The sequence below is a fragment of the Pangasianodon hypophthalmus genome, chromosome 11, assembly GCF_027358585.1.
Source record: "Pangasianodon hypophthalmus isolate fPanHyp1 chromosome 11, fPanHyp1.pri, whole genome shotgun sequence".
NCBI classification, from domain to species: domain Eukaryota; kingdom Metazoa; phylum Chordata; class Actinopteri; order Siluriformes; family Pangasiidae; genus Pangasianodon; species Pangasianodon hypophthalmus.
In genome coordinates, this window is record NC_069720.1 from 7,025,530 (window position 1) to 7,039,216 (window position 13,687).

The 13,687-nt window shown below is 39.8% G+C and overlaps 1 protein-coding gene across 1 annotated transcript; it reads right to left on the reverse strand.

Annotated features, from left to right (window-relative positions):
* Positions 1 to 8,946: 8,946 nt before the first annotated feature.
* LOC113536680 (myeloid-associated differentiation marker-like protein 2) lies at positions 8,947 to 12,703 on the reverse strand. The gene has a single exon (XM_026930786.3). It carries the CDS (start codon positions 11,883 to 11,885, stop codon positions 10,971 to 10,973), a length of 915 nt encoding a protein of 304 aa, XP_026786587.2. The 5' UTR covers positions 11,886 to 12,703; the 3' UTR covers positions 8,947 to 10,970.
* Positions 12,704 to 13,687: the final 984 nt, after the last annotated feature.

The following is a 13,687-nucleotide window of genomic DNA, read 5'->3' on the forward strand; positions in this document are numbered from 1 at the left end:
GCATAGTTGAAATGCTTTGTATAGTCATACGGTCTTCCCATGACCCCTTATACTTCTGGATCATATTCCCATATGAAACTGTTTACTTTCTATTACTAATTTACTCATTTAAGTAAAACAAAAAACATATAGTACAGAAATATTGGGTAGATTTGTCCTGTAAATAAAACTAAACACACTACAAAAAAGATATCATAGCAAGTGAAGTTATCTTGAATAAAGGAAAAGTTATCTAATATTTCTCATTATGTGATTGTTGTAAAACAAATATAAGACCATTAACTATATTCCTAGACATATTTACTAATTGGTAGCTTAAAATTGTCTTGTATTATTGGATGCTTCCTTCTAGAAATAAAAGCTTGAAATAAACAAAATTATCTGCCAATACACTAGAATGAGACCATTTCAAGCTTGAAATGAGTAAAAATATCTAGAAATAAAAACAATCTTATAAAGAAAAATGTTAATTGAATTTGCCTATATTCAAGATCATTTTAATTGCTTGATATCATTTTTTTGCAGAGTGAACATCAGCATTACTAATTCATAATTAATATTAACTAGGCAACAATAAATTAACATATACAGTGGATTCAGAAAGTATTCACACCCCCCTTTACTTGTTGCACATAGGACTCTGGCAACATTTAGAAAAAGATTCTCTGGCCTGATGAGACAATAATTGAATTCTTTGGGCAGAACATCACATCACCCGGCTAAAACCATACCTATGGTGAAACATGGTGGTGGCAGCATCATGCTATGCTCTAACCCAATCAAACATCTGAGGAGAGACCTGAAGATGGCAGTTCACAGACACTCGCCTTCCAGTCTAATGGAGCTTGAGAGGATCTGCCATGAAGAATGGAATAAACTGCCCATATCCAGGTGTGAAAGCTTATAAAGACGTATCCAAGAAGACTTGCAGCTGTAATTGCTGTAATTGTTGCTTCTACAAAGTATTGAATAAAGGGTCTGAATACTTTTGTGAATAAAAGATTTCAGTTTTTGATTTTTAATTCGTTTTCCAAAAATCTCTAAAAAATTCAATTCAATTCAATTCATTTTTATTTGTATAGCGCTTTTTACAAAGGTCATTGTCTCAAAGCAGCTTTACACAAACAAAAGTAAAGTGAAGTGTGTGTGTGTGCCGTCTCTGATGAGCAAGCAGGGCGACGGTGGCAAGGAAAAACTCCCTGAGATGGTGATAGGAAGAAACCTTGAGAGGAACCAGGCTCAACAGAGAACCCATCCTCATATGGGTTTACACTGTAGTGTGCGTGTGTGTGAGCACAATGTGTGTTGGTGTAGTCCATGGAAAACAGCTGAAGCGTTTTCGTGGCAGTGTGAAGCATTGCCGGTGGACAGGTCCAGAGTGAAGGGGGGGAGGTCTGGATCACCGGCAGCTCAGGAGTGTAGCTCGGCAGAAGGAGAAGGAAAGTGGTTAGGTACACTCACAGTCACCGTGTGGAGATAAAACTCAACATCCACGAGTCCCCCAGATCTACTCCTTTGATAAAAACACTAGTCGCTAAATGCTAGGTTAAATAAATAAGTCTTCAACCTCGACTTAAACACTGAGACCGTGTCTGCTTCACGTACATTAACTGGGAGACTATTCCATAATTTTGGGGCTTGGTAAGAGAAAGCTCTGCCCCCTGCCGTGGTTTTGGCAACGCGTGGTACTGATAGACAGCCTGCATCCTTAGAGCGAAGTAGGCGCGGCGGAACGTAAGGTACTAACATATCGCTTAAATACTGCGGAGCGAGACCGTTTAATGCTTTATAGGTTAGGAGTAATATTTTAAAATCGATGCGGAATCTTACTGGGAGCCAGTGTAATGTAGATAAGACTGGCGTGATATGCTCATACTTCCTAGTCCTAGTCAGGACCCTCGCTGCTGCGTTCTGAACTATCTGAAGCTTATTTATGCATCTAGATGAGCATCCAGATAGTAAAGCATTACAGTAATCTAATCTGGACGTGATAAATGCATGGACTAGTTTTTCAGCATCACTTAGCGAAAGTATATTTCTAATCTTAGCAATATTTCTGAGGTGGAAAAATGCTAACCTGCTTACATTATCTACATGCGCCTCAAATGAGAGATTAGAGTCTATAATCACACCGAGATCTTTTACTGTTAGACTACTTGAAACAGAGAGACCATCTAAAGTAACAGTGTGATCTCTAAACTTACTTCTAGCGGCTTGTGGTCCCAGTACCAGAACCTCTGTTTTTTCTGGGTTTAGCAGGAGAAAGTTGCTTAGCATCCAGTCTCTTATGTCTATCGCACATGCCTCAACTTTCTTTAACTGGCTATTCTCATCTGGCCTAGCTGAGACGTATAACTGTGTGTCATCAGCATAACAATGGAAGCTAATATTATGTTTATGGATTATGTTACCTAAAGGGAGCATGTATAACGTGAAAAGCAGTGGGCCTAAGACTGAACCCTGCGGAACGCCATATTCTACTCGATAACGTGCTGAGTGGTCACCATTTAAATCTACAAACTGATAGCGATCGGTTAAATAAGATCTAAACCAGTCGAGGGCTGAGCCCTTAATTCCTACGACCTTTTCCAGTCTGTGAAGAAGGATATTATGGTCGATAGTGTCGAACGCTGCGCTAAGGTCGAGTAAAATTAATAGACTAATGCAACCCCGATCAGAGGCTAATAGCAAGTCATTGACTACTTTGACTAATGCTGTCTCTGTGCTGTGGTGGGGCCTGAAACCTGACTGATAAAGTTCATAGATATTATTACTTTGTAGATATGAAATTAGCTGCTGCGCTACTACTTTCTCTAATATTTTAGATAGAAAGGGAAGGTTTGAAATCGGCCTATAGTTAGTTAAGTTGTTAGGGTCAAGGTCTGGTTTCTTCACTAGTGGTTTAATAACAGCTAATTTAAGTGATTTTGGAACGTACCCATTGCTCAGTGAGGAAAATACATAATACACAAATAAAAAAACATTTTCATTTGTCATTATAGGTGAATAAGTGGAGACTGATGGGTAAAAATGGTAATTATTTCCATATAAAGTGTGCAACAAGTAAAGGGGTTTGAATCCTTTCTGAATCCACTGTATATAAACTGACTTTTAAATTTTAACAGGTTTATTCAATCCATTCCTAAAAATAAGTCTACATAAATAAGCAAAAAATTTAATTACAGCATGTTCCTAAACGTTGCTCATTTACTGAACTCTGCTCTCCAGGTCTAATACTGGAACTTGCGTTTTAGCCTCAGATCTAAATGTTGTCACCTAACAACCACCAACATGTTCATTAAGATGTTGTTCATGCTGGTCATTGTGGGTTTAATTTAATTCATTGTTGATATGAATGTTGGTTAATGCAGTTGTATTTGGTTTATCATAAAAAAAAAACACTTAATGTTACTGATAGTGTATTAATGCTGAAGTTCATGGTTTGTTCAAGTGATGTGTTAAATAATGTCAATTAGGGGAAATTAATGTTGAATATCTCTGTAATATATAGCACCAAAGCCTTGGAGAATGCTGTTTCATTCAGTGTATACTTGTATATGACCAGGGATGGAAAATACTTGAGTAATTGTACTTTGTTATTATATTGATGTATTATTTTGTGGTAATTATACTTTATTTGAGTATTATTGAAATTGAATAATTGTACTCTTACTTAATTACATTTCCAAGGAAAATTTCCAAAATGTAATGCTTTACATTGATTTAGATCTTCAAAGTGCTTATTACAAACCCGTTGTTGTCTTCTTCCAGCCTATGAGTGTACAATACACATCAATCGAATGGACTCAGTCTAGTGTCCAGTCAAGCTGATCAATGCAGATAAAAAATTGCTGGGGAAAAATATGCTGGAGTAAGCTAAGGCTCATACAGAGAGACATCTCGTTTACCTCTTTAGAAGGCATGGACTCTAATCTAATTTGAAAAACCATGTGTAGGTACGTTTCTTTAATTTACTAATTTAAGATTTAACTAAGTTAGCCCGTTTTCTTGGCTAATGCCAGGTTAGACTAATATGAATTCCAGCAGCTAACCTTTTTGGCTAGGCAACAAGTCAAATTCTAGCTAATGGTAAACATTCATGTAGAGAGATCGAATGAGGCAAAATGATGTAGTTGTTTTCAAACAAAAATAATCTAATAGATTTAGGTAAGTAATAAGTTACTTTTTACCCAAAAACTCAATAATTTCATCAGTTCAACATTTATTTTTAATACTTCAGTACGTTTAAAAATAGCACTTTTACATCACTTGTCTACATTTTTCACTGAATATTTCCACTTTTTAATTGAGTAAAATCTTGACCCATTATATAGTATATATGTTCACTTAATTATAATTTCTCAGTACTCTGTTACGCCCCTTTATATGGCTAGAATCACAAAAAAGCTTTCTACTCCACTCCACTTTGTCCTGACTCTCAGGAGTATATGAGCACACTTGTGCACTCTTCCTACTTGTGTTTTCCACAGGGATCAGGACACACACCACGTCTGAGAATCTGCCATCAACCTGAGTTGGATAAGCTGGGAATGCTAACAATGCCCGTCTCCAGTCTGTCGGCGTGCTTTCAATGCTTTAATGTTCATGCATCAACGGTCAAAACGTTTCTCACAATTCACATTGAAAGACCAGCAAACACAAATCAGTCTTAATTACAGATTGAACTGAAGTGAAAACAGATTCATTGCTCCCAGTTTGCAAATCATAACACAGTTAATCGCATGAAACGTTGGACAGCTGGATCATTCTAGACCTTCACTGTGATATAGCCAGGTTGTTTCCTAAACCATGTACAAATGTAATGACCAGTGTGGAGAGGTATGCCGTCTGTGAAATAGCAGTCATGCCTTGCCGCTATGTATACAGCAGAAGGTAAAGATAGGTTTCAGAGCGTAGCAGCTGTTTCGTGCTGTCAGCTGGGCAGCATTAGAGCCATGGTTAGGGCCTGGGGCAGTCCAAATTTACACATGCATGATATCCAGGTCATGCGGCCTTAACGAACCCGGTGCAATGTAGTGATCACAGGTTTGTTAAACAAGAAATTTTTTTTTAAAAAAAGCTAAATTAAATTGAGAAAGCACTGCTGTAAATGATTGTGGATGATTTCTACCGGGATTATTTAAAATAAATGCAAACCAACTGATTACAATAATTAACAAAATTATTACATTGCTCTAAGTACCTGTACAACAAATCTACATTGCATTAAAATTAGGGCCACATGTAGCACTGCATCCACTCTGGAGCTGCGTAGCACAGCAGCCTGATACCAGAACTGAGCTGTTTTATAATATAAGCCAAAACAGATTCTGAATCAAGGACAAGCCTTTGATCCTACTGTAAAACATAGTAGTGGATCATCAGTAGTTGATGCTTTTGTATCTGGTGATTCAGGGGCTTTTCATATTGATGGCATTCTGCTAAGAAATAGCGTATTTTAGCTCAAAAGCTGGTTGTCTCAGCAAAGACGTTAAGACTTGGCCATCGATAGATCATTTAACAAAATAATTCCCTAGAACATTCATCCAGATCAACACAGAAACGTTTGTAGGGACATGGAAATCTACATTTTGCACTGACGATCTCAGTCTCTGAATTTGAACTTGATTGAAAACCCATGGTCTGGATTGAAGATGGCATCGTTACGCACAAACCTAAGAATATAAAGAACTGAGAAATGTTCTGCATAGAGGAGGGGAAATGGATCTAGAGGCTCAGTGCTCACACTTCTACAAATATTGTATGCTGCCTATAATTTTCAAAACCAGAAAACATTCATTAATCCAACTTCAATAATCACTTTATCCTGGTGCACATCATGGTGGCTCCAGAGTCTATCCCGGGAACTCAGAAAGACCCCCTGGATGGGACACATCTTTGCAATTTAGTGCAGCCAATCCAGCTACCAGCATGTTTCTGGGAGGTGGGAGGAAACCGGAGAGCCCTGAGGAAACCCAGGCATACACAAATAGAACATGAGAAACTCCACACAATCAGTAACCCGAGCTCAGGATTGTACCGGGGAGTGTGGAGCTGTGAGGTGGCACTGTGCAATGCCCAGAAAACAATTCATGCTTAAAAAAATATATATAATATAATATAATTTATATAATATATAAAATATGTAAATAAACCTATACAGTATCACAATATGTTGATGCTCAAAATACCTGTCATTGCATGTTTAATATAATGCTCATTTTTCATGGTAATAGTGGTAAATAATTCTGGTGAGTATAGGAATATTTCCTTTCAAGTATACCAACGTCCCTTCTCACGCACTAAAGGAAGTATGCGGCAGCGATGAAGCAGTTGTGGGTTAAGGGTCTTTGCTCAAGAGCCTAAGCATGTATTGAGTATCCCTATGGCTGGCTTTGCTGAGACCTGAAGCCCATGATGAGCACAGGTCCTTTGAGCTTCCACAGACGTGTTGTTACTATTTCATGTAAGCACAAGATAAGACGAGTCTTTCTTTTATTTCCTAACAAAAGTTAGGAAAAACCAACTTTGCCATGGGAGGCCTTACAGAATTTGTGAAAAACTCAATTAAATCCTCCCCGCGTGGGCACAATATGCCTCTCTGTGGCCGCCAGAGCGTGCCGACACTCATTCGATGCCACCCTCAAATCCCTTCAGATTTATTAAAAAATACAGAATCTGCTCAGTCTAAAAAGGAATTCAGGCGAAACACGGATGACAATTTTATGTCACCGTGATTAGGCGAAGTTGGCATGTAGAAGGAGACGCACGAATCCAAATCCACAGACTGACAGTTTTTCTTAAGGGGCTCATTTTGATCCAACAAAAAAATAGAGAGAGCAACGAGAGGGTGAGTTAAAGAGACAGGAGAGATAAAGAGAAAGACTCACACAAGGTGTTCCACTGAATTTCTATTCTTAGGTTATATCTCTGAAATTACCACACTGTCCACTGGATTAAAACCACAACACAAAAAAAGCGGACGAGGCCAGAGGAGCCGTGAAGCGTCTCCTTTCAGACGGCCTTTGCTTTCCCCCAGGTGGGTTTATTTCTCAGTGTGAGGGGCTCTTTGATGTTTCAGTCTTCATGGTAATAAACCGTCAGGTCGAAGAGTGCTGCTAAATCTCTCATAACGCCAGCAGCCGTGGCACACTCAGTCAGGTGCGAGGAGCCTTTGGTGCATACAAATGAGTTTGCGCTTAGGATCGCTCCATGGGTTCGTCATTAAAAGTCCACCCACATTTGCATAGTCGACACCAAACAATGCCGCTGATTTATTAAAGGCAGGCGTCTAATTACTTTTAATTAATGTTGATTTATTCACCTTGATTGACATGTGAGAAACACAGCAAGGGCCCTGCTGAGTTGGATCTCTTGCTCCCATGAGAGCAGACTTGGTTACACTATATTCAGTGCACAGACTTCATGACCAGCACATGTGGCGTGTATGAGTGATACGCCGTGACAGGCGGCTGCTATTCATGCTCTTACCCAGAAGCCCTGAGTGATGGAGGTCTCTGGCTGCTGACGGACAGCTGTCTGGGATGATCTCGCTCAGACGGCGCAGTTACCCGCTGCGGAGATGTGGGCATGGAGCATACTGAGATCACAGACAGAGGCCAGAGATACAGAGAGTGAGACGCCACTGGCACTTCCCTCCCCTGATTCTGAAGTGCCCCATGAGCCTCCTGTTGGTGCCTGAGCTACACACACATGCGCGCACACACACACACACACACACACACACAATGATGAGAGACCTGCCAGACTGCCGATGTCGTTGTTAAACTGAACGGATGATTTGGAATTGTCACAGCCCTTGAGCAGCCCTGGGGGGTGATGGGAAATCAGCAAGGCATTGTGGCACGCGCTGGCTCAGCGAGGAAGGATTGAGCTGATCTGTGTGGACTGCCACCTGAGGGGGCCACACACACACACACACACACAAGCAAGTCCACCTCTACTTCCAACCTTTCTCTCTACCATCTGTCTATTGCTGCATCCCTGAGCCCCTTAATTCTGGTAGTGGGGGGGTTCATAAAGGAAAGAGAGAAAAAAGAGAGAGAGAGACAGAGATGGGAGAGAAAGCAAAGCAAAGCAGAAACATCAGCGACAGCCTGAAAAAAAAATGAGAGCGATTATCTACATCAGCAAGTCAGCACTCTTATCCTCCGCTTGTGTTATCAGTAAGCACCTTTTGAAGGGGATGTGCTGCTGCTCGGGTGCCCCTCCTACACACACACACACACACACACACATACACACACACACCGAGAGACTCGTGTGTGCTCATTCTCTAATTATGCCTGTGCATGCTTTATAAAACACTCTGGGGATGTGTGCTGTTACTTTATTGCCACTTTATTTTACAGCAGCATCACTTCTAAATTTGCATTTCCTAGTGTATAAAAAAAACAATATGGCCGTGTTGTTTAAAAACATATAAACTACAAACAGCAACAATTATAAAGTAAAGTACAAACTGTAAAATAGAATTTAAATTTTTTTTAGAAGAGATAGAAGAGTTTTTTGTGAAAAAAGGAAATCCTGGTTACTGAAAACTCACTTATTATAAAAGTCGTTTGAGCTGAATGAACAACTTAATGAATTCTTTGTGAAATATTTGCAAATTAAAATTGGTATAATTTGTCCTTAGAGAGATGGGACTACTTTTTCAGAAGGAAAAATTTGTAGTTGAATTATGGTGAACAAATGGTGCAAATACTGCACTGATGGAAAATTGGTAAGGCTTTCTCTCGTGTCTATCTCATCCTAAGGTGATAAGTTTTGAATTCATGTTATATGGTTAAGTATTATCCATTAGAAGTGAGTTTTGAATTTCTTCTGCTCTTTCCTTTTTCAAATTCTGGTCTGCTGTAATCGCTCATATGATGCAATGGATAGAGATTAGGTGAAAAAGAAAATGCCTTTGAATGTGTCTGTGGACTCTCTTTTATTGCCATCAACAAGAAAGAGGGAAGAAAAAAAACAGAAGAACAAAGGAAAGAAGAGAAAGGATAACAAATAGCCATGTCCGGATGACAAAAGAGAAGAAAAGCAGCCATATGAGACATAACAGATCAGCAATATGAGATATAAGAGAGAGAGTGATTGATAGAGAATGCTAGAGCACTGGATGGAGAAAATGAAAAGTTGAGTGAAAAATCTGCCGATCCTAATGGCGTGATGCTGAGCTGGCTGGATTGGTCACCGTGTCCTCCAGGAGAGCAGAACATGCTGACAGAGAGAGTGTGAGATAGAGAGAGAGAGAGAGAGAGAGAGAGAGACTTACCAGCTGGCTGAGGGAGGAGAAGACCCTCAGGACCTGCCTGGGGAAAAGGACTATGAGGAGAATTATAGTGGTCGTGCTACAGTTGGCTTTCAAAGGTGTATCAGGACTGAAGGTCCTTGTTTAAGAATGTGTGTGATGGATTGTGTGCATTATGTTTCAGAGTCAGTGAACACTTTATCTTGGGTCATAAAAAAAGAGACAGATCAACACTTTCAACAATAATGGCAGAACTGGGTCATGTCTAATAGTTTGTGTAGCTTATTAGCTCAGAATTACAAGTCTTTAATAAGATAATGCAAATATTTGAAAGTATTTGTTGTGAATAATTTGATTCCCAACACTGAGATTTGTTAAATTCAAATGCTAGCAAAAGAGAAATAATGTTAAAAATGCATGTAATGAAAACCAGAGGTTTTCAAACATTTTTATAAAACAATCACACAAACAAAAACACACAAACTCCCCAAACAAACAATAAAAACAAACAAAAACAAAATGAAAAAACCCAAAACAAGCAAACAAAACAACAAAAACAAACCAAACATAATGTAAAAGCAATTCCATGGAACCCCCTGCAACAGATTCATTTTATGAACTAATTATCTTTCAATTCAAATATTAGAATGCTTGAATGTGTATAAAATTTGGCGTATTGATTGGAGCTATATTCAATTCAATTCAATTCAATTTTATTTGTATAGCGCTTTTAACAATGGCCATTGTCACAAAGCAGCTTTACAGAAATATATAAATTCAGAATATACATTTTAAACTTGTAAATTTATAAATTTATCCCTAATGAGCAAGCCATATAGCCATATAGCTTTTTATTCCTGAACTTTCCACACACAAAACACACTTTTATTAAAATTTGCTTTGGATTAAACTCAATTCAAGTCAAAAAAGGTAAATAACTATAATAACTTAATAATACCTATAAAAAAAAAACTTTAATAATAATGGATTTTGATTTTCCACCACAGTAATAAAAAAAAAAAAACCAAAAAAAAACACAGACTCCTTGGCTATGCTTCACAGACCCTTGCGGATCCCGGGCCCCATGTTGCGAACCATGGATGTAAACCAGACTGCTACATTACATCAGCATTAGCTAACGGATTTAAAGAAATAGCTCAGTGAAAAAATATTTTTCTCTTTCCCCGAGACTTACTGTAATCTAGAAAAACTTTACTGTCAAGCTGGTTCTGTAATATTGTGGAGGCAGCCATCTTAGACAACCAGATAATATGTCATAATATAGTTTAATCTGTAACTTTTATTTCTAATTCTGTTACTTAGATCACTTCTATTACTAGAGTCTATATTTAAAAAAAGAAATGATGTAGCTTAAATATGGACCTCCATTAAGCAAGTATCAGCTATCAGACATCTCTTAGCTGATCGATTACATTTGGGGAAGTAAAGTGGAAGTGGAAAGTTGTTTAAAATAGATTTTTCATGTACATATTTCTTTAAGCAAGCGTTTGCTATCCTAGAGTTTTTCAATTTAATGTAAAGCTCAGCGCACAAAGTGTCCATTGCGAGACAAATGTATGGTCCTTCTACTGTACTTTGCTCATATTGCTGTGTGAACAGTAGAAATATATATAAGAAGGTGATTTGAGGCACAGTCTCGGATCCAGAAATAAATAGGAAGGTTACAAGTACATTGTAGGTGTTACACACGTGGCTGCCGTGTAACAAATCGTGCTCTCTGGGAGCAGCAGAGATCTGCAATATAAAACGCCAGGTTGAGAAAGCAGAACACAGTCACAACAAGCTGGCTGTCCCATGCACACTTTCCCCCGGGACAGCCCTGAGGTCTGAGTGGCGTGCCGTACTTCCTGTCGAAGCAGAACACGGGCCAGGTCACAGCAGCGCTCACGTACAGCAGCACTGCTGCAAACGTGTAGAGCACTACAAAACGGTCGAGAGGCAGACTCAGGAAGGTTGTGCGTCCGAGCACACTCAGTGCTACCACAAGTGCTGTCAGGGCAAAACAAAACACGAACACTGCCACACAGTACACGGTTGCCGGGTGACGCCAGAACTCACTCCCATTAGCAAGAGTGATGAAAATGGCACAGCCGACGTAAGCCTGCACCACCTTCAGGAGGCCAGATGGAGTGGACATGTAGCTGACCGCTCGGGCTGGTTTGGCCCGGGACAGGGAAACTTCAGCAATATACGCCACAAACACTGCCCAGGAACAGACAGTTACGGCTATCCGGAAATTTCTAACCTCGCAATCATTATATGGGCACTCATTGCGCACAAAGTAAACTGGGTACACAATGGAAGCTGTGAGATAGAGCAGAGCAGACAGTGCTGCCAGGGTCACAGTCAGGTTCTCCCAGGACACAGGAAGACATGAGTGAAGACGCGTCACGTCCAGAGCGAAGATGGCTGCCGAGAGGGCAAAGCAAGTGCTCCACGATACCATGCAGAAGATCCCATAGACAGCAGTGTATCCCGCAACGTGAACCACTAAAGAGATCACGGTACAGCCGAGAGCAAGTTCAGTTAAACGGACAGCACCCAGAGGGGACAGCACAGCTGTCTTGTTTAAATAATGGCCACCCTGGGGGTTCATACTGGAGTTATTCTTTCCTCAGCTGCCACTCGGATTCTGTAGATTTCAAACTCTGTTGTGACTTTGATTATTTTAGACCACTATGTACAAGTTATGTCAGGTTGTCCAGGTGATGGTGGGCACTTCCAGTGATGGTGACCTCTGGCTTCCTGTTGTCTGTTGCTGTTAGTGGGTGTTTCTGTAAAACTTGCACCCTCCAGATGCTCGGAGTGCTAGCTCTTCCTTGTGGGCACGTAAAGTATTTCCGTCTCTATTTTGGAGTACGTGACTCACAAACTGTCACAAACAAAACCCTTCAAAATGGCTGAGCGCTCTGCCTCTAATCGTAGCTGATTCAGACCTTAGTTCACTACATCACAATCCACTACATTGACTGTCTTAGTTCAAATCATTCGGAAGCATATGGAACATTTACCACATGAATTCCTTCGGAGGATCCAAGGTCTGTAGTGAGCGGGTTCCTATAGTGTCTGCTCTTCCATACAGTTCATTCCATGCAATTTTCAAAATCTCCAGTAAATCAGCATAAGGTTATGAACAATCCCAAGTGTCTTCACAAACCTGGAAATGTATCTTTGTCCGACGACAGTGCAAAAGAAATGAGACGAGTTATGCTAGGCTGTGTAACTCCGTACCCGAGTGGCCATGTGCTGGACAGTGCCGAAACTGAAGATACATAGAAGGCAGGAGAAAGTTATTTAAGCTGGGGTGCGGCAGGGTGTGGATGCCTGAGGGTCGGTATGTGTGTCTGGACAGCAGGATGAGGGCAACAGGCACCTGACCCCGACATTGTTGGGGGAAAATGACCGGAGTTCAGCTATAAATAGCAATGGTAGTCTCCACAAATGATCAGGGAAGGATGTGAAGATATGGGAAGTTATGCAGTTGTACTCAGTACCTTTTGACACAAACGTCTGGGGACGGTCTAAAGTCCATACAGGTGGCTGTTGATAAGACAAAAAATAGTGTATAGTTAGATATTCCTTTTTCGTGGATATAATTTTGCTGAGTTTAAGTGAACATTTATGAATTAATAAACTATTTTATAATGTATGCTGTCTTCTCCAGACCCCTGCATATATAAATTTTATATACAGTCCTTTGGTATATTAGATGTAAAACAACAGAAGTGCTATGACATGATGATGTCCATCAGCACGTAGTGGGGCAATTGTAAGCTCTAACTACAAACATGATGGTGTTGTTGGCAATGTAATTTGTAGCTTTGGAAACTGATTTGTTTGAGCAGATTTTACAGATGAGCAGATGAGAGAGCTGGAACAGACTAAAGGACTAAAGCTCTGCTGCATCACTCTCTTTAGGTAGAGATGAAGCGAGGACTAACTGCTGCCACCGGCACCACTAGCAGCAGTTAGTCAGAAGGCATTGTAGGTAATATAGGAAATCGTTACCCACTGTGAAAACAGACCAACATGTCAATAAAAGAAATATAAACTAAAAAAAATCAGCTCAGAATTTCATTAGAGAATAAATCTTGGATGCCATTGAAGCTCACATCCTATTATAAAGATTAACATGCAAGTCATTCAAGATGTTGAAGAAAATTTCATCTCAAGGCATTATTTGTGTTAACATACATTTTGGTGCCTGCTGCCATCTTGTGGACAAACACATTAACTGCCACAGATGTAACAGGTCTTGAGATCCTGTCAGCACCTGTAGCATCCAGTATATACAGTATTTGCATTGTCTGTGAGTCTTTTACCTGGTTTACCTTCCAGATGTACATGCTTTATTTAAATTAAAAAAATAAATAAATAAATATCCTGAATAAGTAGTAG